Source organism: Myotis lucifugus, unplaced genomic scaffold (genome assembly GCF_000147115.1).
Source record: "Myotis lucifugus unplaced genomic scaffold, Myoluc2.0 scaffold_208, whole genome shotgun sequence".
Lineage (NCBI taxonomy): Eukaryota > Metazoa > Chordata > Mammalia > Chiroptera > Vespertilionidae > Myotis > Myotis lucifugus.
Window position 1 is genome coordinate 2,483,231 of NW_005871256.1, and position 25,404 is coordinate 2,508,634.

The 25,404-nt window shown below is 46.1% G+C and overlaps 1 protein-coding gene across 4 annotated transcripts in view; it reads left to right on the forward strand.

The window, feature by feature from the left end:
• Window positions 1-25,404, forward strand: part of RNF216 (ring finger protein 216) — a 112,598-nt gene that overhangs the window by 79,329 nt on the left and 7,865 nt on the right. For 3 of the 4 annotated variants that reach the window (XM_006097710.3, XM_006097711.3, XM_023761445.1), the window contains exons 14-15: window positions 4,196-4,293; window positions 12,117-12,339. In XM_006097710.3, coding sequence (XP_006097772.1) covers window positions 4,196-4,293; window positions 12,117-12,339 — 321 coding nt within the window. Of the gene's footprint in view, window positions 1-4,195; window positions 4,294-12,116; window positions 12,340-25,404 lie in introns of those variants that run through there. The other variant, XM_023761448.1, reaches the window with a different exon arrangement.

Sequence of the window (25,404 nt, forward strand, 5' to 3'; positions counted from 1 at the left end):
AGTCTGTTCAATGCTTCTCTGTCTCCATCTATTTTTGTTCATCAGTTTATGATGTTCATTATATTCCACAAATGAGTGAGATCATGTGATATTTATCTTTCTCTGACTGGCTTATTTCACTTAACATAATGCTCTCCAGTTCCATCCATGCTGTTGCAAATGGTAAGAATTCCTTCTTTTTTATAGCGGTATAGTATTCCACTGTGTAGATGTACCACAGTTTTCTAATCCACTCATCTGCTGATGGGCACTTAGGCTGTTTCCAAATCTTAACTATTGTAAATTGTGCTGCTATGAACATAGGGGTGCATATATCCTTTCTGATTGGTGTTTCTGTTTTCTTGGGATATATTCCTAGAAGTGGGATTACTGGATCAAATGGGAGTTCCATTTTTAGTTTTTTGAGGAAACGCCATACTGTTGTCCACAGTGGCTGCACCAGTCTGCATTCCCACTAGCAGTGCAAGAGGGTTCCTTTTTCTCCACATCCTCTCCAGCACTTGTCAATTGTTGATTTGTTGATGATAGCCATTCTGACAGGTGTGAGATGGTACCTCATTGTTGTTTTAATTTGCATCTCTCTGATGATTAGTGACTTTGAGTATCCTATATAATAAAAGCCCAATACGCAAATTGTCCCTTTGACCAGGAGTTTGACCAAGGGGCGGGGCCAGCCCACCAACCTCCTGCGTCCCCTCCCCCTAGCCAGCCGGACCCCACCCATGCATGAATTCGTGCACCAGGCCTCTAGTGTTTTTGTACTGTCTCTTGGCCTTCTGTATGTCCTCTTTCGAAAAGTGTCTATTTAGGTCCTTTGCCCATTTTTTGATTGGACTCTTTATCTTCCTTTTGTTAAGTTGTATGAGTTCCCTATAAATTTTGGAGATTAAACCCTTATTGGAGATAACATTAGCAAATATGTTCTCCCATATAGTGGGCTTTCTTGTTGTTTTGTTGATGGTTTCTTTTGCTATGCAGAAGCTTTTCATTTTGATGTAGTCCCATTTTTTTATTTTCTCCTTAGTTTCTATTGCCCTAGGAGCTGTATCAGTAAAGATATTACTACAACAAATGTCTGCTATTTTGTTGCCTATGGCTTCTTCTAAGATTTTTATGGTTTCCCCTTCTTACTGGTTTAAGTCCTTTATCCATTTTGAATTTATTTTTGTGTATGGTGTAAGTTGGTGGTCTAGTTTCATTTTTTTTGCATGTATCCAATTTTCCCTACACCATTTATTGAAGAGACTGTCTTGACTCCATTGTATGCTGTTGCCTCCTTTGTCAAATATTAATTGAGCATAATGGCTTGGGTCAATTTCTGTGTTCTTTGTTGTATTCCATTGATCTATATGTCTGTTCTTGTGCCAGTACCAGGCAATTTTGAGAACAGTGGCTTTGTTGTATACCTTGATATCTCGTATTGTGATCCCTCCAACTTTGTTTTTCTTCCTCAAGATTGCTGCAGCTGTTCGGGGTCTTTTTTTATTCCAGATGAATTTTTGGAGAGTTTGTTCTAGGTCTTTGAAGTATGCCATTGGTATTTTAATGGGGATTGCATTGAATTTATAGATTGCTTTGGACATTTTAATGATGTTGATTCTTCTAGTCCATGAACATGGTATATTCTTCCATTTGTTTATGTCTTCCTTTATCTCTTTTTTCAGCGTCCTGTAATTTTCTGAGTACAGGTCCTTTACCTCCTTGGTTAAATTTATTCCTAGATATCTTAATTTTTTTGTTGCAATAGTAAATGGGATTTTTTTTTTAGTTTCTCTTTCTGTGAGTTCATTATTGGTGTATAAAAAAGCCATAGGTGCCCTAACCGGTTTGGCTCAGTGGATGGGGCGTCGGCCTGCAGACTGAAGGGTCCCAGGTTCGGTTCTGGTCAAGGGCATGTATCTTGGTTGTGGGCACATCCCCAGTGGGGGGGGGGGGGTGCAGGAGGCAGCTGATCGATGTTTTTCTCTCATCTATGTTTCTAACTCTCTGTCCCTCTCCCCTTCCTCTCTGTAAAAAATCAATAAAATATATATTTTTTAAAAAGCCATAGGTTTCTAGGTGTTAATTTTGTATCCTACAACATAGCCGAATTCATTTATTAATTCTAGTAGTTTTTTTATGGAGTCTTTAGGGTTTTCTATGTACAATATCATGTCATCTGTGAATAATGACAGTTTTACTTCTTTTCCAATTTGGATACCTAAAACATATTTTTTAACAAATAAAATAAAAATGGGGTTGATGCTGCTTTACATTTTGGTGTGTAATAATTAAATCACTGTTGACTAAGCCTCTGTTTACTGACAGGGATGTGGTTAGTGGAACAGATAAAATCGTTCGCTTGGGAAGCAACAGCATTTAATATATAGAATCTCTGATCAGCTCATCTCTACCCCCACCATCTCATTGCATTGATTGCCGCCTTTTTACAGGGTTGTTCAAGTTCTCAGCTCCCTAAACAGTCCATTTCATTTTTCTCTCTCTTTAAATTTTGTTTATCTTTTAATTAGATAATACATTCTATATAGTATAAGATTCAAAAGGCCTGCAGTGAGAAGTCTCACCCCTGCCTCCAGCCACTCAGGACAGTCAGTACTACCAATCTATCACTATCTTCTACCCCCACCACCTTCTTTATGTAGAAATGGTGGCATCTATGCTGTGCATACTATTCTGTGCCTTGTTAGAGTCAGCTTAGCAATATATATTAGAAAATGTTCAATAATGAGTGGAGAATATAGTGGTAGATGTTCCTAGAATTGATGTGAAAATATAATTAAGTCTCCTGGTGATCTCTGGCCCAGCCACTCCCAAATGCTAAACATTTACACCCACCTGTGTGCCTGACAGGTGTCTCTGCTGGGTGTCCCACAGGTCACCTGTGCCATCACCACCCAGATCAAATTCCAGACCGGATCTTAAACCCTGCCTTCTCCCTACCCACGCCAGGCCTTGCCCACTGTTCCCAAGCTCCTCTGTGTTGCTGTTACCTTGTGTTACACAAACCAGAAACCAGTGTCATCCTTGACACCTCCTTCTCCTCACTCCCATCACCACACCAGCCATTGCTTCCTAAATTTCTCTCAAATCTGTCAGCTTTTCTTCATGCCCTCACCTGCCTCCCTAAGTCTAAGTAGGCCTCCTTGATCTCTCTCCTGGGTGACTTTAATAGCTTTCTAACTATCTTTAGGCTTCCACTCTTTCCTCCTGCCAATCTGTTCTCCATGAAGAATGATCTTGTAAAATCACAAAACTGATGATGTTACTTCCATGAGGGGCACCTTTGGACACCCTCCTGGCGCTCTTAGGATAAAAGTCCAACTGATAGTCACCCCTTCTCGGCCCTGTGGCCTCAGCAGGCCCATGTGCACTGTTGCAGTCCCGCTTCCCCGCCAGCTTCTCTGGCTGCTCCTCTGCCAGATGCTGTCTCAGGCCCACCTCCTCAAGCCTTCACTGTCTCCCCAGACTCGGTCGGTCCCTAGTTAAAGCTGGCACTACCTTCTTTACTGTACTTATTGGGGTTGTAATTTCCATTTATGGGAATTTAATTAAATTGGATTAATTTTTTTTTAATTCTCATCATTGATGTGACAGTTTATAAACTACGAAGGATCCTGGAATAAAAAGTAGTAATTTTTAAATTCATGTTTTTTATAAATGACGTTAAGCTATGGAGAATGTTCCACGTTTGTGAGGAAGGAGTGCCTGAGGGAATGCCTCCCTTAAGGACCCCTAGTAATCCTTTGTAGACCATTCTTCCATTCAGTTCAACAAGAACGCTCTGTGCCAGACAACACTGGGACAGTGGGTGTAGTAGGGGTTGCAGAAATTAATAAGACCCCAACAGACCCTGCCCTCAAGCAGCTCACAGTATTTTATTTTTAAAAACCCCAAGTCTAAATCTGTCTTCTGTGGGGGTTTCCAGGTGGCTCCTGGCACTTTAGAAAGCCTTATACAAATTGGTGTTGGAAGCAATGCATCCCTTTGCTTTAAGGAGAGAAAACTGTCTCTTGCTTTCTTCTAACGATCCTCCCTCTTCCACTGAGATGTCTGCAGAAATGTGCCTGCTAAGAGGAGAGAGAGCCTCTGGGAGACTGCAGGCCAAGCAAAGCCTCGTTCCCACTCCCCGTTGTGGAGCAGAACTTGTATGGGGCCTGCTCACCAGGAGCTGTCTGTGTGTCTGCTTTATCTGCAGGAAACCTGTAGGAAGTGTCAGGGACTCTGGAAAGAGCACAATGGCCTCACCTGTGAAGAGCTGGCTGAAAAAGATGACATCAAGTACCGGACGTCCATGTGAGTAGCATAATTCAGAGGGGTTGTTGACTGATTGGCAACACTTACACGTTAACCTGCCTTTTTGGCAGAGGGGCAGTGCGCATTGTGGAGAGAACAAGGTCTCAAGCTACCCCAGTCTAGAGTGATCTCGAGAAAGTGACCTAACCTCTGAGCCTCCATGTCCTCATCTCTGCAGCCTCATAGAGCTCTTCCCAGGGTCAAATGTAACATAGTAAATGCCTGGCATGTATGAATTCAGTGTATGTTGGTTCCTTATTATCTAAATAAATAAGCAATAACATATTTTAATTAGGTTAGATGGTACTGATGTTGCTTTTTAATTATTGTTTTGTTACTTCTCAGCTGAGGATATTTTTCCATTGATTTTTAGAGAGTGGAAGGGAGGGGGAGAGACAGAGAGAGAGAAACATCGACGTGAGAGAAACACATCAATTGATTGCTTCCTGCATGCACCCTGACCAGGGCCAGGGGTCATGCCTGCAAGCAAGGTACACGCCCTTGAGCGAAACTGAACCCAGGATCCTTCAGTCCACAGGCCGATGCTCTATCCACCAAGCAAAACCGGCCAGGGCTGTTTCTTTTATCTGTCATTGGTGGCCTGTGACATTGAGTAGAATGCATATTAATGCAGTCAGTAATAAGTCATTGCGGTGTAGCACTCCTTATGTGGCTGAACGCTTTACAAATATTAATTTATTAAATACATTGACTTAACAAACACAGAAGTCTATTTCTCTCATATAGTAGTTCAGCCTTGCCAGATGGTGGGGCAGAGCTGTCCCATGAGGTCATTCAGAGACACTGGTTCCTTTATCTCATTGCTTCACCATTACCTAAGGTTGGGACTTGATTGCAGCCACATTTACACTCCAGCCTGTAGGTGAGGAGAGAGAGACAAGTTGCCAGGCAGGCAGCTTTTCTTTGATTTGTAAGTGATCCAGAAAGTATACTAGTATGTATCCCTTTTGCTCATACCTGTTGGTCTAGAATGAGTCATTCGGCCATGGCCTGCTCCCAGGCAGACACCATATGTAGTCTCTAGCTGGGTGGTTTTATGTCCAGATTAAGTTTGAAGGGTAAGGAACAGGTTTTGTTACTTTACTAGTAGTTAAAAGCCTCCAAATCTGCATCACAGGTCGGTACTATTACCCTCATTTTACACATGACACAGCTGAGACACAGAGAGCCCCAGGTAACTTACCGTGGTTCCCCAGGTAGTAAGTGCATAGAGGAAATTTGAAATCTAGGCAGATGGCTTCCTGGCTGCTCTTTACCTCAGATTTGGTGGGCAGAATAATGGCCCCAACATGTCCATGCCCCAATCTCCAGAACCCGTGAACGGAATATGCTACCGCACAGGGTGAAAGGGACTTTCCAGGTGTGATGAAGGTTATGGACTTAGAGAAGGGGAGTTATTCTGGATTCTCCAGGTAAACAGTCTACTCCCATGAGCCTTAAAAGCAGAGAGAGCATCTTTCTCTGGTCAAATGGAGATGCAGTGATGGACAGAGTCAGAGAGACATGAGGACTCAGCCTCTCATTGCTGCTTTGAAGATGGAGAAAGAAGGCCATGAACAAGGAATGCAACTAGAAGCAGGGAACAACCTTCTATTTCCAGCCACCAAGGAAACAGGGACTTTGGCCCTACAGCTTCAAAGAACTGAATTCTGCTGACAGCCCAAATGAGCAGCAAGCAAATTCTCTCCTAGAGCCTCCAGTAGGTCATGCAGCCTGCCAGCTCCTTGATTTTGGACTGATAAGACCCGTGCTGGACTTCAGATCTACAGAACTATAAAATCGTACATGTGTATTATTTTTTTTAATATATTTTATTGATTTTTTACAGAGAGGAAGAGAGAGGGATAGAGAGTTAGAAACATCCATCAGCTGCCTCCTGCACACCCCCCTACTGGGGATGTGCCTGCAACCAAGGTACATGCCCTTGACCAGAATCAAACCTGGGACTCTTCAGTCCACAGGCTGACGCTGTAGCCACTGAGCCAAACTGGTCAGGGCCATGTGTATTATTTAATAAGCTAATAAATTTGTGATGACTTGTGACAGCAGCAATAGGAAACTAACATAGATTTTGGTACCAGAAGTGGAACCCTGCTGTAACAGTTACCTAAAAATGTGCACGTGGGTTTGGAATTGGGCAATGGGTAGAACCTGGAAGAATTTCGAGAATTATTATAGCAAAAAAACTTAGATTGTCTTGAACAGACCTTTAGTAGAAATATGGACATTAGAAACTCCACAATTGGAGGCTCAGAAGGAAGTGAGGAACATTCTGGGCAAAACCTAAATTGCCTTAGAGAATACTTAGATCACCATCAACAGACTGTTAGTAGAAATATGGACACTAAAGTCGCTGCTGGTGAGGACTCCGAAGGAAATGGGAACCTGTGATTGAAAACTGGAGGAAAAGGGGGCCCGGGAAAGCTGCGCCAGGGTGGGTGGGTGGTCACATTTGTGGGGCTGACTGGTACTCCGGGTGGTGGCTTCCCCGAGCCTGGCGACCTCCCTCCTTCTGCGCACAGTGGTTAAAGTGAACAGACAATGGCCAGTAATCACAAACCTTCAGCAGCAGCTCACCCTGTTTCACGAGGTGGAATTGGAAGGAAGGGCTTCTGGAATCGAATCAGGAAATATTCGAGTGGCAACTGGAAATCTTTCTGGGCTTGAGATACTCAACAAGCAATGCCTGACCTCTTCCGAACTCTGCAAATGTATTTTTCACCCAAGAAATTTCTAATTTCAACAAGGAAACCGTTCTCCTGAATAACGACGTTGGTGGGGAAGTGAGCGTATACGGACCTCATCTTGTAACGGAGGCCCAGTGTAACGCCTTGGTCATGTTCTGTGCATGACGGCAGATAGTGCGAACTGTGGCCAGTTCCTTTCCATTTCCCCACCACTTGTCAGCCCAGAGCCTCTTCTTTTTCTTTCCAAGGAGACAGAGCTCTACATTGATGTGGTTGAAGTCCCTCCGCAGGGCGTCTCAGGGTCCTTCACAATAACTGTGCGTCCCTTCGGAGTGATGTCCACATTTTCTGGGATGTCCACAGTCTGACTGCTGAGAATGGTCTTCATCCTCGCAGTAGATGCAGCAAAGAGGAAAAACTATTTGTTTTTAAAAAATTAATCCCTCTCTCAGTCTAGATAGTTTAGAAACTTTATATTTAAAAATAGGGAAACCATAAATGTACTAGAAGAAAATATAGGCAAGTATTTCATATAAACTTGGTATGGGCTAGGACTTTGTAAAATGACACAAATACCAAATACTGAAAAATACGGTGTTTTTATATTTTAATTTACAAAATTGAAAACACTATTAAAAGTTAAAAGAAAAATGACAACTTGTGTGCATGCATATAAGCCTAACCAATGGGGACAGATACCGGGGGGTGAGGGCATGAGTGGGGGGGTAAGGAGGAAATAGGAGGATAAGGACACATATGTAATACCTTAATCAAGAAAATAAATAAATAATAAAATAAAAATGACAAACTGATAAAGGAATATTTTCAATATGTCATACATAGAGTTCAGAATATTTAAGAGCTTTCTATATTAAAGCTATAAACCAAAAAAAAAAAAAAAATACTGGAGGAAAGGGAATTCTTACTATATAATGGCAGAAAGCTTAGCTAATGTGTGTCCTGCATAGTGTTGAAGAGAGGAAAATGCAAGTGGAAAGAGATAAATTGAGGGAAGAGCTACTAACAAAAAGGAACAGGATGTCATTGTTTCTGCAATTCTCATCCCATCCAGATGAGAAAAGACCCTAAAGTGGATAGGCTCACTGTCAGGAAAAGCATGCCCTAGAGAAACAAACAAGGATATGTTCAGAATGTCGAGAGTATTGTCATACAAACACAGATCCTCACAATCTAACCCAGCAGCCTTAGAAAACTAGGGCATTAACCCCTCAGCCATCTCAGCAGAAGTCAAAAATAGAGGCGGGGTTATCTAGGAATTACTTATAAATGCGCTGCATGCCTAATGGAATGAGTCCCTGTGACATCAATGGAAGACCCACAAGGTTCTTGAGAATTTGACATCAGCAGAAACACTGCCAGCTTGGACGGGAAGAGACAGGGAGTATGAAATTAAAGAAGTCTGTCAGCCCCCCAAAGTCCGACAAGCAGGAAACAGGCTGATTAAAAACTGCTCAGCTGCAAGCATATGCTACCTTTCTTTAGAAAAAGGTTGCTCAGAAAGTGGAGCCAAGAGCACAGAGCCTCAAACCACAGAGGATTATTCTTGAGTCTGAAATATGAGTTTGCCCGGCTGGATTTCCAAATTGATTGGGATTAGTGACTCCTTTTTTCCTTCCATTTTCTCCCTTTTTGAACCAGAATATCTGTAACTATTATCCTATACCTGTCCTATTGTATTTTAGGAGCAGGTAACGTGTTTCTTTAGTTTCTCAGGCCTACAAATGGAGAGAGACACATTGACTGGTTGCCTCCTGCATGCACCCTGAACAGGGGCAGGGCCGAACCTGCAACCCAGGTACATACCCTTGACCGGACATGGTTCCCCTTTGGTGCGGCATGGATGAATCTTGAAAACATGCTAAGTGAAAGAAGTAAGTCACAAAAGGGCACATCTTATATGATTCCATTTATATGAAATGTCTGTAGACATATGGATAATTGCCTGTGTACAGAATGGACAAATCCATTAGAGACAGAAAGCAGATTAGCCATTGCAGGGAAAGGGGACTGTTTAATAGATATAAAGCTGGATGGTTGCACAACTTAGGCAATATACTAAATGCTCCTGATTTGTACACTTTAAATGGTTAAAGCAGTACGTTTTTTTGTATTTTATCACAATAAAATAAAATTTGAGAAACACCTATCATAAAGAATATATGCACCCCTATGTTCATAGCAGCACAATTTACAATAGCTAAGATTTGTAAACAGCCTAAGTGCCCATCAGCAGATGAGTGGATTAAAAAACTGTGGTACATCTACACAATGGAATACTACCCTGCTGTAAAAAAAACAAAGAACTCTGACCATTTGCAACAGCATGGATGGACCTGGAGAGCATTATGCTAAGCGAAATAAGCCAGTCAGAGAAGACAAGTGTCACATGATCTCACTCATTTGTGGCATATAATGATCAACATAAACTGATGAGCCAAAATAGATCCAGAGACATAGAAGCATCAAACAGACCATCATACCTCAGAGGGAAGGCAGGAGGGTTGTATGGGGGTGGGGGTGGTAAGAGATCAACCAAAGGACTTGTATGCATGCATATAAGCATAACCAATGACCAATGGACACAGACACTAGGGGGTAAGGGCATGTGCTGGGGGGCCGGAGCAAGCGGGGAGAGATCAATGGGATAGAAAGGAGACATGTACTACTTTCAACAATAAAGAATTTAAATGGAAAAAAAAATGTACACACACTCACAAAGGAAAGTCATTTAAGATCTGAATAGTATGTGCCCACGAAATGAAGAGAGCGCCCAGAGTGAGTTCCCAGCGTATTTAAAAGTGGTGAGAAAAGAGGCATGGAATCGTAGGGTCTCTGCTGGTTATGTGGAAGAGGGAGCGAGCCTTCCTGTTTGAGCATGAGGTCAGCAGACGCAGCTGCAACTCAGTCCTCTCTTCCTGTTCTGAACAGCAACACATCCTGTGGGGCTGTTTCCTGTCTCGTTTAGAATCTAGTTGCCAAATCACCTTCCTCCCAGAACTCACTGATTTATCCCAGTTCCAGTTGCATTTTTATTGCTGGGCAGGTGGTCACCAGTCCCAGGATGGCAATCCTTTTTGGTACAAGGCCATTTTGGCCCTACCTACTACTGTTCTTCTGCAAAAGCAAAGGACTCGCTCGAATGGCTATTCATGCAGTGTTGAGTTGCATTCAACCTGTGCATATTCCTTGTCCATTTGAAGTGCCTTTTCTCCCTCACCACACCCACTGTTATTTCACATTGGTGGCTGACAGTGTGGTGAAACAGCGTAAGCAAACACACCCTCTTTCCAAACCTTCAGGAAGAACTGTGTAACCTTGGTTCTTTTCAGTCACTGCTCTCCCACACTACAGCCTACTAGCTCCCCAGGGAGTAAGTCAGCCAGCCCCAGGCAACCAGAGTGTGGTGGCTGAAAGCCACACCTCCATCTTCACGGTGCTCTGACGCAGGAAGTCTGTGCTTTAGAAAATTTCAATTGTGTTTTGGTCACAGCATTTCAAATTGGAAATTTTTTCACTAGAACCTTGTAAGCCTTAACATGAAGCATTGACAGGTGTCCTCACAGTTGCTCAGTAACAGAAATAATGAACATGTGTACTATATTATTTAGTTGACAATAATAAATGCACTGTATTTAAACTTTGTCTTCTTGACAATGTTTCCTATTCAGCAAAACTCGTTTGTTCTGTAACTTGAACTAGGTTTAAATTCTTTTCAAGCCAGAGTTCTGACTTCCTTCCTTTTGGGTCATTCAAAAATTAGACCTAAATGAATAGCAGCCAATTTCCTAACGCATTTTTCTATTTTTAAAGAATGGTCTGGCTTCTCAGGAGCATACTACCACAGCAATCTTATAAATATAAGTAATGAAAAACCCTTGCCTGCCTTGGCTCCCATGGCTACTCTGACGAAGCAGGAAACCTGAAGTAGTGGAGGATGAAGGCTGCGTTTTCTCAGCCTTAGGAGAGAGGCGCAAATCGGAACCCATCCCCAGGTGGTTACAGTCATTATGGTGCTTGGAGCAGTGGGGGCGTCCCATCTGCAGGGCTGTCCACTTTGTGGGTCCTCCATGCTCTTCCCTAGTCCCAGGAAGCGTTTTAACACCTTCCTGTCAAGATCATACTGGTAATGCCAGCCCAGCCTCTGCTCTCTACCTTCAAGGAACTCAACTTAGAGGAAGACAGACACATAAAGAATTATAGGCCATGGTAGCAAGTGTTATGAACAGAGGATCGTGGAAGTAACTAGTTCAGTAGTGGCAGCTCATGACAAAGAGCCAAGCTGTCATTTTGACCCTGGTCACCTGCCCGTCCACATCAGCTGAAACTTGTAGCCCACAGGCTTCCCGTTGAGTCACATGTGTGCCCGTCCCTCGCTGCCAGGGAGTCTGGGAATGTGGGATTCCATTGGCTATTGGATCACCCCCAACTGTGTCTATCCCACCCCCGTGCCAAATATTTAAAAGTCCAAGGTGTGAATATAACGAAGATTTAGTCTTACTGGCTTTCCATTACCCAGCTCTGTATATATAAAACACATTATTTCAGAAAACCCTGAGTTTTTCTCTCCATTTTAAGACTACAGAGACTCCTATAACAAATAGATTGTCATTTTCTAAGTGCTTTGTGCCAGGCACTGTGCCAGGGTACTTTGTATTTTGCCTGAAATCCTCAAAACACTATGAGAAAGCTGTGTTTTCCCAATTTAAAAATGAGGAAACTGAGTCTCCAATTGAGTAATTTACTGAAGGTTGACAACTGATCGACAGAACCCCAGTTCTCAGGTCCAAAACATAGGCTCTTTTCTCTCTTTGAATGTCACCAAAAGGGATAGGCCAGTGGTCGGCAAAGTGTGGCTCTTCCACAAAATACCACACGTGGGCGCGCACGTACAGTGCGATTGAAACTTCGTGGCCCATGCGCAGAAGTCGGTATTTTGTGGAAGAGCCACACTCAAGGGGCCAAAGAGCCACATGTGGCTCGCGAGCCACGGTTTGCCGACCACGGGGCTAGGCAATCATACAGAATAGCCATATTCTTCTCTCTTCTTCGTCTTCCCTGCTGTCTCCAATCGTGTGTTTTTGTTTTGGTTTTCAGTGAAGAGAAAATGACTGCTGCTCGCATTAGAAAATGCCATAAATGTGGGACGGGCCTCATCAAATCCGAAGGCTGCAACCGCATGTCTTGCCGCTGCGGAGCCCAAATGTGCTACCTCTGTCGAGTATCCATCAATGGGTATGACCATTTCTGCCAGCATCCTCGCTCTCCAGGAGCCCCCTGCCAGGAGTGTTCAAGATGTTCTCTCTGGACCGACCCCACTGTAAGTGAATGCCTGGCTGCCTATTGCACTGTAGGGGGAATATCAGTAAGATGATATAATGAAGTAAGGTGATATATCGTGACATGTTGTGACCTGTGAAAAGATAGGAAATACATAGACCGATAACCACAGGAAAAAATTGAGTAATAAAAAAGCTACTCCTCAGAAACCAGCATGCCCAAACAGTTTATGAGCAAATTTTTCAAACCTTTAGAGAATAAAATTTTTTATGCCATCTGAAATGTTTCAGAGCATAGAAAAGTAAGGAAAGTTTTACATAATATTTGAATAAAACCTGCATAATGCTGATACCAACACGTGACAGAGATAACCCCAAAAAAGAAAACTGCAGATCAGTTCTACATGTGACTATAGGTTTTCAATTCTCTAAATAAAATACCAGCAAATAAAAACCATGACCAAGTAAGATTGTTCCAGAAATGCAAGATGGTTCAATATTATGACCTCTTAATAAAATTCACCGTATAATAGCTTTAGATGGTAAAGACATTGAATTAAAATCAGATAGCCAGTCTTGATTTTGAGCTTTAAAAAAATAGTGTTAGAAGGATGCTTTACTTAATATTATATTTTTTAAAGTCCATAGTTCAAAGCAGTCAATATTAGCATGTATTTAATAATGAAATACATAGACACATTCCCAAAAAGTCAAATGTAAGACTATCACCACTATTTTATTCTGGAACTGCTTGTCAGTACAATTAGCTAAGAGAATTTTAAAAAAGGTACAGGTATTGGAGAAGATAATTGCTAATGTTTATTAGGCACCCACATGTGTCAGACTCTGTTGTAAGCACTTTGATGTGTAGAGAAGAAAAGCAGATCCACCATGTTAGACCTGAGAAAAGACGAAATAATCAACTTGAAGGCTATTAGAAGCAGCAGATGGCTAGATACAAAATAAGTACACAGAATGCCACTCGGCAGCAATATAAATCATCAAATACCCTAGAAATGAACTTTAGTTAGAAATGTGAGGAAAACCGTATCGAAGGACAAGAAAGAGATTTGAACATATGGACAAATGTGCTCTGTTCTTAAATAGTTTTATATTAGAAATATCAGTTCTTCTTAAAATAGTTTTAAATTTGAAACTATCACAGTCCTTTGTAAGTTGATCTATAAGGATAGCAATGTGACATGTGAGAAGGCTTGTTCTACCGAAAAGTGATTCAGCCTAACAGTGAGTACCTGCTGGCTGGGCAAATGAAAAGCCTTGAGGAAGGGCACCAAAGCCCATGGGGGTGCCCAGTGACAGCCAGTCACTCCTCAGCTTTCACCTGAGACAAGTGAAGATGACCTGGATGATGGAGAAGCATCTTGTCCCTCAAATAGGAGACTTGGTGTTTATAGAGAGATTAGTTATCTCCAAAGTCGTTTAGAAGTTCACTGCAATTCCCATTTAAATTCAGTAGGATTTTTCCCTGAAAAATTACCTATCATTTTGAAAATAAGACTAATTTTTACTATTAAGCTAAACTAATTAAAACCATATAGGCTGCCCTGGTTGGTTTGGCTCAGTGGATAGAGCATCGGCCTGTGGACGGAAGGGGGTCCCAGGTTCAATTCTGATCAGAGGCACATGCCCAGGTTGCGGCATGATCCCCAGTAGGGGGCATGCAGGAGGCAGCCAATCTCTCTCCTCATTGATGTTTCTCTCTCTCCCTCTCCCTTCCTCTCTAAAATCAATAAAAATATACTTTTTAAAAAAAAACAACCATATAGGCTGATAAAAGAATAGGCAGCTAGATCAAAGGAACAAAATAGATACCAGAAATAGACCCATACGAGTTTAATGTGAAAAAAATACCATTTCAGTTCACTAGGAAAATGATAGATTCATTCTTAACTATTCAGTGTTGCCAGGACTAGTTTGACAGAAAAGCCTCGTCCTCATGAAGTTTACAGCCTAAAACAAGAATCCTTCATGTAGTGGGTGCTGTGTAGGAATAATGAGAGTAGCGTGATAGGGAAGGACAGGAGCTGGAGGAGGCGGCCAACCTCAGAGTGATCTGAGAGACCTGTGTGGGGAGGAGGAGAAGCAGCAAGGTAGGCCAAGGAAATAAAACAGATTTAGCCTGTTTGGGGACCAACAGTAGCCAGTGTGGCTTGCAGGTGGTGAGCTAAGGAAGGAACGTAAGAGAGGTGGGCAAAGAACCAGGCTGTGGATGGGTCTCACCGAGTGTGGTGGGTGCTGTTGCCGGACTTATGTAGGAGAGTGACTTGGCCTGATTTAAGTTTTCAAGGTCACACTGGCTATCATGTGGATTGAGAAACAAGGGGAAATTGTAACATATATGTGATATAGATAATTTAATATGTTAATATCTAAGGAGTAATGTGACTCAATAAGAAATCAGTAAAGCCCAGCTGGCGTAGCTCAGTGGTTGAGCATCGACCTATGAACCAGGAGGTCTTGGTTTGATTCCTTGTCAGGGCACATGCCTGGGTTGTGGGCTCCTTCCCCAGTGTGGAGTATGCAGGAGGTAGCCAATGATCCTCCCTCATCATTTATGTTTCTTTCTCTCTCTCTCTCTCTCTCTCTCTCTCTCTCTCTCTCTCTCCCTCTCCCTCTCCCTCCCTCCCTCCCTCCCTCCCTCTCCCTCTCCCTCTCCCTCTCCCTCTTCCTCTCCCTCTCCTTCTCTCCCTCTCTCCCTCTCCTCCCTTCCTCTCTCAAATCAGTGATTATATATATTTTTTTTATTTTTTTTTTAAGAAATCAGTAAAAACCCCTATTTTAAAATAAGGATTAATTTGTCTGAATATCAGAAAGTCCCAAAATAGCAGTGTCTTCTACAAGATAAAGGTCTATTTCTCCCTCATGTAAGTAACAGTGGTGGACAGCCCAGGGGTCAGATGCTCACATTAATATAGTATACAGCTATAAAAAGCAATGCTATTTATCTATTTTAAAACATGGAGGTGTGGGAGGAAGCATGGGAAGATTTACACATAAAATACAAACAGCATGCAGCTGGGGGTCACGACCCAAGTTACCACAGGGGCGAATAGTAATAGAAGTGATTGGTGAGCATTGAGTAGGCCAGGTCTAGGGGACAGGAGGGTGTGGTAGGGACTGCGGCAAACAGGAGAAGGTGTGGGCTGCTACTCAGCTCCCACAGCTTGTTGCCAGATGAGATGATATTCAGTTACCATGGCTGCAAATTTTCCAAAGAGGCTAGAAATATGTATTTTAATGTGAACTCTCCCAATTTTTAAAGATTGGGTTATTAATCCAAGGATCTTTAAAACACAGTTCAGCCCTGGCCATGTGGCTCAGTTGCTTGAGTGTTGTCCCATGCACCAAAGGGTCTCCACTTTGATTCCTAGTCAGGGCACAAAGCTGGGTTGAGGGTTCAATCCCCTGTCAGGGCATGGACTGGAGGCAACCAAGTAATATTTCAATCTCTCCCTCCCTCTGTCTCTAAATCAATAAAAAACATTTTTTTTTTTAATATACAGTTCAGCACGACTGGTGTGGCTCAGTTGGTTGGAGCATCATCCTGTGTACCAGGAGGTGGCAGGTTCAATTCCCGGTCAGGGCACATACCTAGGTTGCAGGTTCAATGCCCAGTCAGGGTAGGTGCAGGATGCAACTGATAGATGTTTCTCTCTCCCATCAATGTTTCTCTCTCTCTCCCTTCCTCTCTCAAATCAATTTTTTAAAATAAAATAAAAAAAGAAAGACTTATAAGCCCTAGCCAGTTTTGCTCAGTGGTTAGAGCATCGGCCTTCGGACCAAAAGGTTACAGGTTCTGTTCTGATCAAGGATACGTACCTCGATTGCAGGCTCTATCCCTGGCCCTAGTTGGGCACATGCAGGAGGCAACCAGTTGATGTGTCTCTCTCACATCAGTGTTTCTTTCTCTCAGTCTCTCCTCTCCTCCTTTCCACTCTCTAAAAATCAGTGAGAAAAAATATATCCTTGGGTGAGGATTAACAAAAATAATTTTTTTAAATACACAGTTCAAGCCAGTATTTTATAAGCCAAAGAAAAGGTCTTTGCCCTGGTGCAGAGCAGCGTGGATGTGCCTGACAAGAGGTGTCGGGATAACCGGGCTGCGGGCCACAGAGCCACCGACTTTGAAAAGCAGTGAGTCCTCTGGAAACCAGGCACCTGCGTGTGAGGAACAACCTCCTCACTGGTCAGAACGTTGGGGCGAGGCCCCAGGAACTGCTCTTATCCGACAGCTCTGTGACCCCATAAGGCTTATTAGTACCCCCCCTGCCCTCCCCATCGCTGAGGAAAAACCATGAAAGAAAGGGGAGGTTTAGTAAAGAGAGGAGCCGTCCTTCTGTGGTCGGTGTGTGGAGGGAGGGGCGGTGCAGCGGGAGCACTGGGCAAGGTGAGCCATGCTGCTTTGGGGACAGAACTTCAGGTCGTGGCCATTCTGCTGACTCCCTCCTCTGCCCCATCCAAGTAGCCACGGGGGCTGAGCATCTCTAGGAACGAGGTGGGGAAACAGGATCCTTTTTCTTCAGCTGCAGCTCCTGAGAAGTCCTCCTCCCCCCGCCCCATCTTGTCTCTAGAAACAAAGAGCAGAGTGGGAGGACCAGCGGGCGGATGCCACAGGCTGGCCTATTCTTAGTGCTGGTTTTCTTTCTTCTCCTTCTCCCGGTTCTTAGTCCCTCTCCTGCCATCTCCTTTCTTCCCACGCGTGGAATCGATGATAAAGGTTTCTCCTGTTCTGTTACCTTGTTTGGGTGCCATAGCATGCGGCTGCCCCCTTGTTTTCTTGTTGAGTTGTCTTCTACTCTGAGAAAGGTTCTGGATTTGCTTAAAATAAGCTGGGAAGGAAGGTCGGGCACCTACAAACCCCTTCGGTTTCCTCTGGTAGCCACAGCCAGAGATTTTGTTCTTCGTGTCCCGTTCCCATCAAAACTGGGATCAGCCCGTTTCCTTAATTCTCACCAGGAGACCGATTGAATTCCAACCCAGCATCTGTTGGGGCTTCTGAGAACACAAAGCCATTCAGAAGTTCAGGGAAACAAAGCAGGCCCTGTCGGCAGAGCCGCTTTCCGCCTAATGAGCCCGCGGGGCCGGGAAGAGTCTCTCATTTGTCAGTGGGGAGCTGTCCGTGGGTTAGCGAGAAGTGGAGCTTTCATCCTTAATGACCAGCGATTGCTTGGGAACCCAAACTAACTTCATGTTAGAGAGCTAACACGGTGAAGGGTAACGTTCTTTTTCTGTTAGTTATCCAAAATAAACCAAACATTCAACCAGGAGTCTTACAAAAACACGATGTCATTTTAGAAAGAAAAAAACAGAGTAGCAAACAGTCACAGCAAACCACAGTTCTCTGGTTTAGGGGCCAGAATGCAAAGCGAAATCTCAACACACAAGTGAACAAACATTTGCAGTGGGGGAAGGGTTCTCCCGGGACTTGACTGGATCCAAATATGCTGACTCTTCTCTTGGCCGAGTGCGGCCGCATGAGCGGCGGGGCTCCCGCTTCCTACCTCGCTGCGGGAGTTTGTGTTCAGAAGTCACCTGGCAGCCTGGACCCGACAAGTTTGGCAGAATTCCTTAATACAAAACAAAGTCGGTATTGATCATGGGTTTTGGCTACCAGAACCTGCACAGAATTGTTTTCTACAACTTTGTTTTCTGACTGTAGGCGTGTAAAGCATGTTCAGTTCAAATAAAACCCAAGGCTTTTGCAGCCAGTTTGCATTTTGGTGCCGTTATCTCCTGGCTATTGGTGAGGAAACCTACTTAACTTTCCCAAGTCTGCAGTGGATCGGACGGGACCGCCATATGCGTTCATATATTTAATTCTGTAGCCGTTCCCTAAGGCAGAGGTGTCATCCCACTTTTACAAATGAGTAAACTTGCTGGGGACTGGTCAGTAACGGGTCGGAGGAGAGGTGTCCATCCCCGGTCATTCATGTGGAGGCCCGACGGCTTGGAGACCTGGCTGCAGCGGCCCAGGAAGGAAGCACTGTTGCAGCAGTGAGGGGCGGCAGAGTGCTTCAGGGGGGCTGGTGAGGAAAAGGTGGGAGCCCACCCTGGAGGAAGATATTCCAGACCTGAGGTTGGTAACTAATTTCTGGCCTTCACTTTTTTTTTTTTTAAATCCTCACCCAAGGAAATGCTTAGAGAGAGGAAGAGAGAGAAAGAAACATCAATAGGTTGCCCTCTGTATGTGCCCCAACCAGGAATATTTAACCCCCAACCCAGGTATGTGCCCTGACCGGGAATCAAACTAGCAACCTTTCGTGCACAGGATGACACTCAGCCAACTGAGCCACTCCAGCCAGGCTTTCTTAACTTTTTAAATTTACCTTCTATAAAAAGAAAAAGAATCAAGTGAGCCCTCGTGTTGCCCCACCCCCAGCTCCCACACTTGGCCATAGCATTTTATTTCTAGTCACTGTTTTAAATACCATTGTTGCCGTTACAACTGGGGGCAGGGCCACTTTCCTGTTATACAGATGAAGAAAATGACATTCAGGTCACTTGGTAAAACCGGATGCAAGTCCAGGTCTTGGACCAGATGTCGGCTCCTTCCCCTCCAAAAGCCTCCGTATCCTGGAGCAAGGTCCCAAATAAAGATGCTCTCCAATCAGGGTGCCCACGGGGTCCCTGAGCCCAGTGAACTGAGTGGACCTCCACAGGGTGGGACCCTCACGGGACCCCTTCCCCGTTGAGCAAGTTGCAGGTGGTAGAAAGGGGGCTTGGCAGCTCCAAATTGAGTGTCCCTGATGGCATTTGGATGTCACCAGAGGACTTTCCCCAGGAGGACACAGCACGGCTCAGTCCAGTAAGCATGGCGGGTGGGGATGTGTTGTCTTTAGCAAATGCCAGCAGGCCCCGGGCTGAGCACTTGACCCTGAGACCCTGAGAGGAGTCACAATATGGCCACACTCCAGGCTACCTCAGAGCCCTGGGGAGCTCTGGACAGAAAGATGTGTGGGTGCTGGGCCTCACCCCAGGAGAGACTGCAGAAGGCAGCCCAGAGCCTCTGCCTTTGCTTCTCCCCAGCACAGTCCAGACCCCAGCTGCACAGCGTGTGCCCCTCCAGGCTGCGCGTCACACCCCCCCCCCCCCCCCGCAATTTCCTGTTGCAGGGGGACAGCTGGGCGGGGGGCTGGGGGGGGGCGGGTAAGACTCTGCTGTTGCTCAGCGATCTGCAGTCGATCTGGGAATAATTTGAAACTAAATCCTCAGCTCTTTGGAAGCCTTTTATGAAATCATTGCAAGTTTATTAACAACAGCTGTGGCCACACATGACCTGGATCCCAACCCCCAATATCGCAAGCGGGAAGCAGTAGTTGCCTTGCAATTCCCAGTCACCTTTCTAAGGGGAGAAAAAGTCAAATGAAGAAGGAAAGTCGCCCATCTTCCCTCCCTGGTCACAGGAGGCTGGACAGCCGGCAGGCAGGCAGCCAGCCCTGGTGACAGAAATGCTGACGAAAACAGGCTCAGGACTGTTCCCAGCTTTGACAAGACAGCCGTGTGCCCAGGCTGAGTGTCGGTTTTAGGTACTTTCAGCCTGTGGCTGGCGGTCGGTGTTAATACCCGAGTGGTAAGTGTTCTCTCTCCCCTCATGCTCTCCTGCCCAGACCCTGCGCCTGGCTGAGCCCAGGCTTGTTGAGAGACAAGTTAAGGAGTTGGGTTTTGTGGCAGTTTTTTTCTTAATTAGAACCTGTGGTGAGTTCTGCCTCACTTCCTGCCGGCGCTGCATGCCGAGTCGTTACTTGGCAAGGCTGAGCCTGCCGTCCACCTCATGCTCCCGCCAGGCCTCGCTCCCCACCCACCTCCCGTGAAGCGGGCGTGCCAGAGTCTCCGTGTCAGGCCAGCACTTTCTGCATCCTGCTGAGCTCAGGAATTCAGGGAAAGGAAGGAAATAAACTCTGCTCCCTCTTAAGATGCAGCCCGCTTGGTTCTTTATTTAAAGCGTCCTCCAGCCCTAGCTGGTTTGGCTCAGTGGATAGAGCCTCAGCCTGGGGACTGAAGGGTCCTGGGTTCAATTCCCATCAAGGGCACATGCCCAGGTTGCAGGCTCGTTCCCCAGTAAGGGGTGTGCCAGAGGCAGCCGATTCGTGATTCTCATTGATGTTTCTGTCTCTCTCTTCCTCTCCCTTCCTCTCTGACATCAATAAGAGTATTTAAATAAATAAATAAATAAAGCGTCCTCCAGATCTACTGGCCGGTGAGATTCCATGTCCCATTCTGCTCTACTGCTTTGTCCCGTGCGCGGCCCACTGGGTGCTGCACGTGTTCCCGTCACAGTTCTCAGAGTGGCATGCGTGGCTCACTGCTACTCCACCTGGTGTTTTGAGAGCCACCCATCTAGGGACACTGATCGCTCACCAGCGTCTTCCCTCCCACCTCAGCCCAGCCGTGCTTACAGGAACACTCTGTGGACCTGTTAGAAAGTTGAAGTTCACTGAGATTAGGAGGCCAGAAGGGAGGCAGAGAGGAGGCTCACCCAGACCTATGGATCTGTCTTAAAGCCCGAGCCAAAGGCCAGGGAGACTTGTGCTGGGTGGGGGGTGTCACCCTTGCTGGCCGTTCACCAGGGCTGTTGGGGTGTCCAGCACAGTGAGTACAGACAACTGTCTGTCCCTCTCGCCAGGGAGGATGAAGGGGAGCGCAGGTTTCAAGCAGGTTCCGTTTATCCTCCAACCCTATTGAGGGCAGAACAATTGGAAGGGCCCTAATGGCTCACTCCCAGGGCCAGCAGCCTCTGGCTGCCTGCAGAGTCCAGAAGTGACCAGGCACCCCTGGGGCTGTCAGCCCAGAAGGAGCGCCAGGCTCTGCCCTGGTTCTGGTTTCACTCCTCACCACAGCCTCGGAGCCCGCTGCTCCTGGGTAGAGGCCCGGCAGCCCTGTGAGGCCTGGAAGGCACTTGGAGAGCCGGCGTGAGGACGGGAGCGGCACACACAGGGAGGGCCGAGCAGAGAGCCTCTGTGGGGGGAGCCTCGGGCTTTTATATATATAAATATATAAAATATATATATATATATTATTGATTTTTTTACAGAGAGGAAGGGAGAGGGATAGAGAGTTAGAAACATCAATGAGAGAGAAACATTGATCAGCTGCCTCCTGCACATCTACTGAGGATGTTCCCGCAACCAAGGTACATGCCCTTGACCAGAATCGAACCTGGGACCCTTCAGTCCCCAGGCGATGCTCTATCCACTGAGCCAAACCGGTGAGGGCACCTTGGGCTTTTTGAAAGTGATACATGTTACACACCGGTGGGGTAGGCCCAGTGTGCCCTGCGTTCTCGCTGGTGAGGTCAATGTGTCTGAGGATCAAAACCATGGGCTTTTTGTGACAGAAGGAGAAAAGTCTATGGGGCGTCATAATATGTATACAAGTAACTCGGTGGCCTCCTGAGAAAACGTGTCGGGCAGGGAAATCAGAAGTGTTTGTTCCACGATCGAGGTGGCCAAGAACAGCACCCAGTCAGCGGTGATGGGAGGCTCAGTTGCCATGAGCCAGCAAGTCCTCCCGCCTCGGGTGGGGCCCAGCCTGCCCCTGAGGTTTCCAGCTCCCTGAGTCCCCACTCCCACTCTGGGGCAGCGGAGTCTGCTGGCTTCACCTCAGAGGCCCGGTGCCAGGGAGGCCAGTTCAAATGGCTCATTTTAAGACAGAGGTGGGGAACATCTGGCCACGGGCTGCATAAGACCCGAAAAATCATTTGGTCTGGCCCTGCCAAGGTATTAGGGGTGAGTTAATGAAATGTTTGACCAAATATAGCAGGCTAATTTTTAAGTGGATCATTTTATATAGCCCAGAATGCTGTTAGAAATACCCAAATGGCCCTTGGCAGAAATAAGGGTCCCCACCTCTGCTTAAGGGCTGGCACATGCACTTCTCTGTGAGCTGACCCTAAGAAAGTAAGATTTCCCAAAAGCTTTCCAGGGACGTGGCCCCTTCTCAGCCCCTTCTCGGCTGCATTGGTTGTTTATCTCCTTGGGGTGTTTGTTTTGCCCTACTCTGCATTTAGTGGCGAAAGGAGATTTCAGAGTTCTGTCCATTCCAGAAAGAAAAAACCCTCTTGTATTTCAAGATGGGAAAGATACACTTTCTAGAACAAAGCAGGGCCTAAAAATAGTCACCTCTGACAGTGATGAGGGCGGCGGGCAGGGTTCCTGGTCTCCAGGCTCACTGCTCCAGAAGCTCCCATTCAGAAGCCTGTAGTTTGTGTGGGGAAGAGCTCAGGCTCTGAGACTGGGCCTCGGTTTCCCCATCTGTAGTGCGGGGATTAATGACTAGTACTTAACGCGTGGAGTTAGGACGGTTACTTCTGTGTGAGGTGCTTAGAGTAAGAGCTGGCTCACAGCCCTCCCGCTCGCCTGGATTTCCTGTGAGTGACTCAGCGCCTGCAGGACAATGAATTCTGTGATCCCGCCCGCCGCACCTGGCCTGCACATCATCTTCTTTCCTCCCATTGTTCTCCGTGTCCAGCAGCCTGGGTATGTCCTAGATTTGCAGAATGGCAAGCCTTTTCCGCAAATGCCCTTATTTACTGTGAATGATGGCCATGGGGTGCCTAGAATGCTTCCCGAGGGAGCTCCCCTCTAGGAGGGCTTTGGTGCCTCGTCTGTCACTCAACCCCAAACCCAAGAAATGTTCTGATAGGAGCCAGTCTTCATGTTTTATCTCAAAATAACCCTACACTTACCTTCTCTTTTTTTTTAACATTAATGTTTTTAATTGTAGGAAAATACATATAAAATAAAACTTGCTATTTTAGAAGTATACAGTTCAGTCTGTCTTCACTCTTTACTTGAGGAATTTAAAATGCTTATGAGAAGCTGCTTGTGGAAAGAATTTACATCCCAGATGAAGTAAGAAATCTTCCCTTTAGAATCTAAAATATTTGGCTGAAACTATAATTTTAAAAAATTATATGTTAGGCAGTGTTTGGGGTTTTTTTTAATCCTCACCCGATAATATTTTTTTCCATTGATTTTTAAAGAGAGTGAAAAAGATGGAGGGGGCGGAGAGAGAGAAACATTGATGTGAAACACACCTCAATTGGTTGCCTCCCACAATTGCGGAGCAAACCTGCAACCCAAGTATGTGTCCTTGACCAGGAATTGAACTCTCAGCCCGGGGGCGGGAGGTGGCGGGGTAGAAGGCAACTTTCTAACCATGGAGCAACACTGGCCAGGGCTGTTAGGCAGTGTTTTAGTTCTTAGTTTCTAAACACAGTGTCCTGTGATTCCAGCCAGTTGGAGAAAGTTGAAATCTGAAACTCCTGACCCATATTCTAGGTGTAACTGACAATTTACTCATTATTTATGCTAACAATCGCTGCTCAAAATAGGTGAGTGCTGACATTTTCTGGTGAAATACAGACTGAATTCAGACTCTAAGGGCACTGCCTACGGGGGGAAGGACAGGACTTAAGGACAAATGCCCTTGAGTGCACTCACCAGATCTGGAGTGATCAGAGCAAAGGAAGGAAGGGGAGCGCTCCGGTGGCTCTCTTCAAAAGAAGAACTCCCGGGCTCCTTGTCCCCTCCTTGTCCCCTCCGCCAGGGAGCATCTCCATGGCAGCCGAGGTGTCTGTGCCGGCGCCTCCCTCCCCCCGGGCCCCGCCTCCTCCTCCAGGAAGCCTCCCTGCCCCACTCCCAACTCCGGGCCTCCTTGGAGTGCAGGGCCAACAGGTCTGTGTCCCCAGAGCAGCACACACAGCAGGCAACAGGCACAGGCCCAGTGAGCGCCCTGCCAGCTTGGGCTGGGCCCCACCGTCGGGGGCAGGTAGGGCCCGGGCAGTGTGAGCTACTCAGAGGCCATGGGCGGGAGCACCTGCCGCCCTGCCCTCCCGAAGCTGGCAGATCCGCATCAAGAAGCTCAGTTCACACTCACCTCTGCAAGGGCCCCAGACCCACCTGAGGGAACCCTTAAACTGCGTCTGTTCAGGCGGAACTTCCACCAGGAGCATGGGATTAGCACAGGAAACGCGTCGACAAATAAAATCAGGCAGGTGCCTCTCAGCAGGGAGAGGGGACCTGGCATCTTCTACCCAAAAGGGAACCCTCTCTTGCCCTCATTCTTCACTTACCCTGACAGAACTCTTCTCTGCTGTGATGTATACTGAACTCTCAGTACTGGCTTTTTTTTCTTTTTTTTAAATTGATTTAAGAAAGAAAGTAGGGGAGAGAGAAAGAGAAACATCAATGTGAGAGAAACAGACCAGTTGCCTCCCACACTGTGGATCGAACCCACAACTGGGTATGTGCCCTGACAGGGAATCTGACCAGCGACCTTTCGGTGCATAGGATGATGCCCAACTAACTGGGCCACGCTGGCCGGGGCTCTCAGTACTGACCCTGGAAAGAAGCAATGCATACACCCTTCAGATTTTCCCACCAAGTCAGCAGTGGGACAGGGACACCTTCACAGACCTCCGAATTTCCTCCAGGAAAGCTACTTGAGTGATGCCGTAGAACAGTATAAAGCAGAGGTCCCGAACTTTTTAAACAGGGGGCCAGTTCACTGTCCCTCAGACATTCCACACATGCGCACTGCAGGCCCAGGACGAGTCGGCTGCTAAGCAGGACAGGCAGCGGCAGCAAAAACACCCAGCGGGCCGGATAAATGTTTTTGGCGGGCCGCATGTGGCCCGCAGGCCGTAGTTTGAGGACCCCTGGTATAAAGCATTTGCCGTAACTTGGAACAACTTTCTCTGGGTCCTCAGTTTCTGTGCTATAAGGAAGCTAGAATGGGGATTTCTAAGATGTCTTCTGTGCTGTCAGAGGCCTTGAGCCTCCCTCTGGGGACTGATGGGCATAAGCACATTTAGGTGATGTGGTCGAAATAGGGACTTGGTGGTGGTGGTGATGGTGAAGGTAGTACTAATGGTGGTGGTGGTGGTGGTGGTGAAGGTAGTACTGGTGGCGATGATGGTGATGGTGGTGATGGTGAAGGTAGTACTAGTGGTGGTGGTGGTGGTGATGGTGAAGTTAGTATAAAATGGTGATGGTGGTGATGGTGAAGGTAGTACTAATGGTGATGATGGTGGTGATGGTGAAGGTAGTACTAGTGGTGGTGGTGGTGGTGATAGTAAAGGTAGT